This window comes from Cicer arietinum, chromosome 5, assembly GCF_000331145.2.
Source record: "Cicer arietinum cultivar CDC Frontier isolate Library 1 chromosome 5, Cicar.CDCFrontier_v2.0, whole genome shotgun sequence".
NCBI classification, from domain to species: domain Eukaryota; kingdom Viridiplantae; phylum Streptophyta; class Magnoliopsida; order Fabales; family Fabaceae; genus Cicer; species Cicer arietinum.
The window spans coordinates 73,114,551-73,120,744 of record NC_021164.2 but is presented as its reverse complement, the minus strand read 5'-3'; the positions used below and the strand labels follow the sequence as shown (position 1 = coordinate 73,120,744).

The 6,194-nt window shown below is 32.8% G+C and overlaps 1 protein-coding gene and 1 non-coding gene across 2 annotated transcripts; both read right to left on the bottom strand.

The window, feature by feature from the left end:
• Positions 1 to 918: 918 nt before the first annotated feature.
• On the bottom strand, positions 919 to 3,347 carry LOC101496662 (uncharacterized). Its single transcript, XR_012163255.1, has 2 exons — positions 2,556 to 3,347; positions 919 to 1,258 (listed from the first exon to the last, which is right to left on the bottom strand). It is a non-coding gene; the product is annotated as an uncharacterized protein (transcript).
• Positions 3,348 to 3,954: 607 nt separating this feature from the next.
• Positions 3,955 to 5,637, bottom strand: LOC113783883 (protein PHLOEM PROTEIN 2-LIKE A10-like). The gene has a single exon (XM_027334983.2). It carries the CDS (start codon positions 5,286 to 5,288, stop codon positions 4,026 to 4,028), a length of 1,263 nt encoding a protein of 420 aa, XP_027190784.1. The 5' UTR covers positions 5,289 to 5,637; the 3' UTR covers positions 3,955 to 4,025.
• Between the last annotated feature and the right edge of the window lie 557 nt (positions 5,638 to 6,194).

Genomic DNA, 6,194 nt, shown 5'->3' with positions numbered 1-6,194 from the left:
ATAAGATAATTAAGTTTTTATTAAAAAAAAGTTGAGGTAACAACATAATTAGGGTTATTATTAATATGTCTAAATAGCATACGCGGTCTCTTAACTTGATCATTTTTTTTAATTTGATCATTTTTTTTTAATTTTAAGTAACAATTTAATCTTTTATATTTTAAAATGTCAACAATATTATTTGAGTTATGCGGTGGAGATCAAAATATGAGATTATTTGAATATTTGAGTTATGTGTTTGATGAAATTTACATTATATTGAAGATGATAATTAATTTTGTGGGTTTTGTTTGAAAATTTCAATTAATTTTTTAAATTTTTGTAAAAAAAACGGATAGCATTGTTGACATTTTAAAGCATAAAAAAAAAAACTAAAACGTTAACTGAAATTAAATTAAGGGACCACATATCCTATTTAGTCTATTAATATTTTCATTTTTAAACATTTACTTATTAAAAATAAAAAATATCTAGAGAACACACTTGGTAAAAAAGTTAAAGATCTTCGTCATCTCTCTTTATCTTCAACCCATACAAATCTTTCATTCAATCCACCGATCACCCTTCCAACAACATCCACTTTCAATAATCAATTTCTTCCTCACCAAAACATAGAAATCATTAAATTGAATTAAAAAAAATGCCCAAATGAAAAATCATAAATTAAAATGATGTTGGGTTTTCAAGAGAGGGAAGAGAGGTGGTGTCTTTGATCTTTTATGTTTTAAGTCTTTGGCTTTAATGAGTTTGTTCTATTGTTATTTTGTTCTATGGCTTGTGGAAGATGGGGATTGTGAAGGAGAAAACATAAGATTTTTAGAGGAATATTGTGTGTGATGAGAAGGACTCTTGCAGCTTATATCTATACTGAAAATTGAATATCACCATCCATGACATCACATGCATTTAGAATCCAAATAACAATATAAATCAAATATGTAAATAAGCAATGCACATTATGACCATATAGTTTTATTTTGTTTACATATATATGCTTGGTTTTAATCTTTCGTTTATGTTTTGGCCTTTGTTTACATATATGGATGCATGATTGAAACTTCTTTTGTGAAATACTTGAGACGTTACTCACTTGAGACGGCATATAAAAATATAGAGATAATAACTTATCTAATCACTCACTACTGCTTAGGGATTAGACTAATTTGTTTATGTTTTCCAGCCTTTGTGCCAATATAAAAATTAAGGGGTCTCTGATGTTGAATAGCCACAGTCGCTCTCAATCATTGAACTCCTTTACCTATAAAAAATTAGCACCGATATTTAGACAGAAAATTTCAACACCGTATATCCAATACTATATAAAATACATCCAGTTTTAAAGTGTTCGGATTCCAAATAGAGAGAATTAATATAAAATAAAAAACCATCTAAAATGTATATGAAATACAGTATTTGATACCAACCTTTGTGTCAAAAAAAAAACATTTCAGTGAAAATAAAATTCATCGAACTCCCAAGACATGGAATGGATAATGTAAATTTACTTCTTTAACTCCAAAATCAAACAAACTCCTGGCCATTAATTTCATCATCAAACTAAAATGAGGTGAGGTGATCTCAATTATCAACTTAATAGTGTGATGTGGCATTGCAAATATGAGTCAAGATTATAAAGACTAGCATTCAATAGTATTATAAAACAAAAAAAAGAAAAAGAGTCAAGATTTAAAAAAGCTGAGGCTCTACCGGGGAAACACTCTGAGTTCAAAGTAGTTACTCATGAAGTGTATCACTGCTTCAATAGAAGTTAAATGGAAGCCTACTCAAGATGAAGAATTGTCAACCTAATATCCCAATAGATAAATATCTTAAAAGTTGGACTTATGCTTAACGCAACCCCACAAAACCAACCTATAAGGTGAAGGCTACCGAGACTTATAAGCACTGCAAAGGCCATATATGCATTCTGGGACTAAACCCACCCCCATACACCTAGCACAGTGGTGTTGGAGCCTGGAGGCTACAATGATGGCAGCCCAAATTTGTTGCAATTAAGGCAGCAAGAGGCAGGCCGCAATTAAGGTGGATTTTCCAACACACCCCTCACAGGTAGGCCCAATGAGCCTGGGGAGTAGACAAAGCAGAAAACCCAACAACATATTAAGGAGTAGAAGCACTAATCTAACTAAAGAGTACGCTCTAGCTAATGGGTCTGATGAAAGGCCCATATACAATAATCACTAATTATTAAAAAAGTATAAGGCTGATGACTAGATATGCAATAATATTACATATTTACAACATACAATTGCAGAATAAATAATGCATGAAACAGGAATAAGGTGATTAATAATAATATTTACTATTAACAATGATGTATGGAATGTATTATATATATTCTCGTGATAACTTATAATAGGGCACATCAAGGCCCCTTAAGAATCCAGCTGGTTACTCATACAATTATTGACAAAACCAAAATCTCAGTGCATAAAAATTAGGAATTCTCAACAGAAAGAAACGGATTTATGCTCATTAATTTACCATAGGAGAAGTTAAACTCGCCTTACTACAAAAAGAATCTAGAAATTTACCTGGATTGAGATACATTCCCAGCCATAAGTTCCAGTTGGCGGCTGCACAAAGTCAAATCTGCTACATGATCTCAAATTTATAGACAAAGGAAAAAAACTGTGAATATTCAATTACAATTGTCAGTTTGCCACATATTACTCAAGAATGAGTTTCTTTCTGAGGGGTGAATATGATTATGAGGACTGATAAGGCAAGGTTAAAATGGAAGATTTATTCATGTACTGCTGCAGTAAAAAAAAAAAAAAAGCAAAAGCCACTGTAGTCAAGAAATCACCATTACGGTTTGGCTCACATTGCATCTTTATCAAATTCGATTTAATACACAAACCCGAAACGTGGGAAGATGAACTATTCAACCAAGCAATTTCCTGACTCAAAAACATGTGATTCTTTGATTATAGAGAGTCCACGTTCAAGATTAACATACTTTAAATATCACAATGATATTTCGTCTCCAGAAAGCAGTGAAATTATTGCTGCTTCCAGATGTGTTATGTTTATTTGCATCTGGCGCTAATGCAATAGATATTTAAAGATAAAAGAGGTAATTTAAAGATAACCTCAGCCACAGTTATTTCATCTATTGAATTAGGAGTGTATGATTATATGGCCTCAATTAATAATTGGAAATATCAATAGTGTAAAGATCTAGCTTCATATTATATTCCCATTACATTACATGTAATAGTGTAGGATGAATGATCATACTAAGCAGACAATAGAATCCTACTACCACCCAAAATATGTAAATATAAAGCAAGACACAAAGTAAGAATAACTGACGATTTAGCTCCTACGGCGGCTGCACAAAGTCAAATCTGCTACATGATCTCAAATTTATAGACAAAGGAAAAAAACTGTGAATATTCAATTACAATTGTCAGTTTGCCACATATTACTCAAGAATGAGTTTCTTTCTGAGGGGTGAATATGATTATGAGGACTGATAAGGCAAGGTTAAAATGGAAGATTTATTCATGTACTGCTGCAGTAAAAAAAAAAAAAAAAGCAAAAGCCACTGTAGTCAAGAAATCACCATTACGGTTTGGCTCACATTGCATCTTTATCAAATTCGATTTAATACACAAACCCGAAACGTGGGAAGATGAACTATTCAACCAAGCAATTTCCTGACTCAAAAACATGTGATTCTTTGATTATAGAGAGTCCACGTTCAAGATTAACATACTTTAAATATCACAATGATATTTCGTCTCCAGAAAGCAGTGAAATTATTGCTGCTTCCAGATGTGTTATGTTTATTTGCATCTGGCGCTAATGCAATAGATATTTAAAGATAAAAGAGGTAATTTAAAGATAACCTCAGCCACAGTTATTTCATCTATTGAATTAGGAGTGTATGATTATATGGCCTCAATTAATAATTGGAAATATCAATAGTGTAAAGATCTAGCTTCATATTATATTCCCATTACATTACATGTAATAGTGTAGGATGAATGATCATACTAAGCAGACAATAGAATCCTACTACCACCCAAAATATGTAAATATAAAGCAAGACACAAAGTAAGAATAACTGACGATTTAGCTCCTACATATCTAACGACCTGCATTCCTTTGTCTACAACCTCATCATGAACCTTACTAACACCCCTTTTGAAACCCTCTGATACTCTCCACAACAAGAACTCCACAAATGACCTCACTGTTTCGAATGTAACTCTCCCCGTGACGTCAAGCACAAACCTCTGGTTAGCCGGCACAGAAAGAGTTGATTTAATCTGTTCAAACCACCCATTATCCCCATCTCCACCAACAGATTTTCCAATTTTGAATTCCTGAAAATAGCGTTCAGGTTTCAAACAGTCGTTTTCCCTTACCATTTGATCTTCAAAAGACACATGCGAACCCGAACCCGAACCGAGTTTAACATTTGGTGGTTTTGTCAAAACCTGATGAGATGTTTTAACTAAAGTCTCAACAGCACCATTACACAGAGAAACCAAAATTCCCTTCACCTTTTCATGGTGTTTCGGATTAGTCAAACCAGCAAACATTTCATCATAAGTATTAACATCCATTGTTTTATCAAGAAAAACAGCAACAGCAGTACTCACAAAAATCTGCACACAATCCCCTAAAACCTTTCCACACCTTTCATCACAAAGCACATTCACCCATCCAGGAACATTTGTTTGAGACCCTCCATTGAATTTACCATCAACACTTTCCGAATTCGAACAGAAACCCAAAACCAAATTCTTAGCAAAACTTCCAACCACAACCGAAACAAAACCCGTTCCGGCTTTAGAGAAAAGCCTGTCCAACAACCTATCAGAAAAGTTCGATTTTTCTTCACAAATTTCCGAGGGTTTATTATAATTATTATTATAATTAGCATACCCTAGCAAAATCCCGTGGGTTAAAGACTGCGAAACCCTAGAAACCGTTAAGGAGAATTCATTTGAAGCGGCGATTTTGGATAATTGCTTCAAACTATTGGGAATTTCGTCGGAATCGGAGGTGAGGAATTGATTCAAATCGTTGGAAACGATGGAAACAGTTTCTGCAGAATTTGAAACGAGCTCGGCGAGAGAAACGAAAGCTCTGAGAAGCTTCACGAGTCGGTTCCTCTTTTGAACTACATAGGGTAAATGATAGGCTTTGAAAGCACCGTAACCGGAAGCTCCTAAAACGGCGATTAGGAGAAGTCGTTTTTTGTTTCTTCGTGAAAAATTAAGACACTTCCTATGTAGTAGAAGGTCCATTCAAAGTGGGAAGGGAAATTGAAACCCTAGAGGTAGAATTTTATGAAATTGGATCTTGAATGCAGTGAATATGAAGGAAACAAAGAGAGGATTGGAAATAAATATAAATAAATGATATTTGGTTGGTTGGTTGGAGGAAAATTGGAATCCGTCGTATTATTCTTGGAAATTAATGTCCTCAATTTTTTCTACTTGTGCTTTTAATTTGATTTTGCAGATCTCATGCAGAGCATTGAATGGAATGAGGTATAACGACGTCGTTTAGGAAAAATATCTGACTAGTTTTCGCATCATCATGACTTGGGCAAAAGAGAGATAACTGCGCCAAATAATAAGTGGTTGTCTTTGAGAATTGAGTTGTTAATAAGGTCTGCTCAATTCTCTCCTCCCTGTTGGGAATTGGGATTATCAAAATCACATGTCAATTTCTTTTTAATATATTTTAAGTTGAAAGTTATAAAAAACAAAAATGTACCAAACTCAGGGGAATTTTATATCTTTATTTTTATAAAAGGGGCTAAAACAAATGAATTGTTGTTTACCTTAAAATACTATTCCAACGAACAAACTTTAATTATTAATTCAGTTTTTTTTTCTTTACATAAACAATTTATGGTATTACACTTAAAATCAAAAGATTAATACAATGTGAATATAATTAAAAAAATTGGAACTACCCATGAATAACTAGTAGGTTTGGGTGAGTTAAAAAAAACTAGTAAGTTTACACTATAGTTTGGACCAATAACTACAAGGTTTAAATGTCCTTAGCCTAATTTTGAAGCAGCTTTTCTAATTTGGTCTTTAAAAAAATATATAAATAGTAGTAAATAGATGAATAGATGTATTGGTCAGATAGACTATTTTTTTTCATAGTTAGTTTTCACAATCACACTATTAAAAAAT

Coding starts and splice junctions, on each gene's coding strand:
- LOC113783883 (XM_027334983.2), bottom strand. CDS start 5,288: ATGGACCTTCTACTACATAGGAAGTGTCTTAATTTTTCACGAAGAAAC.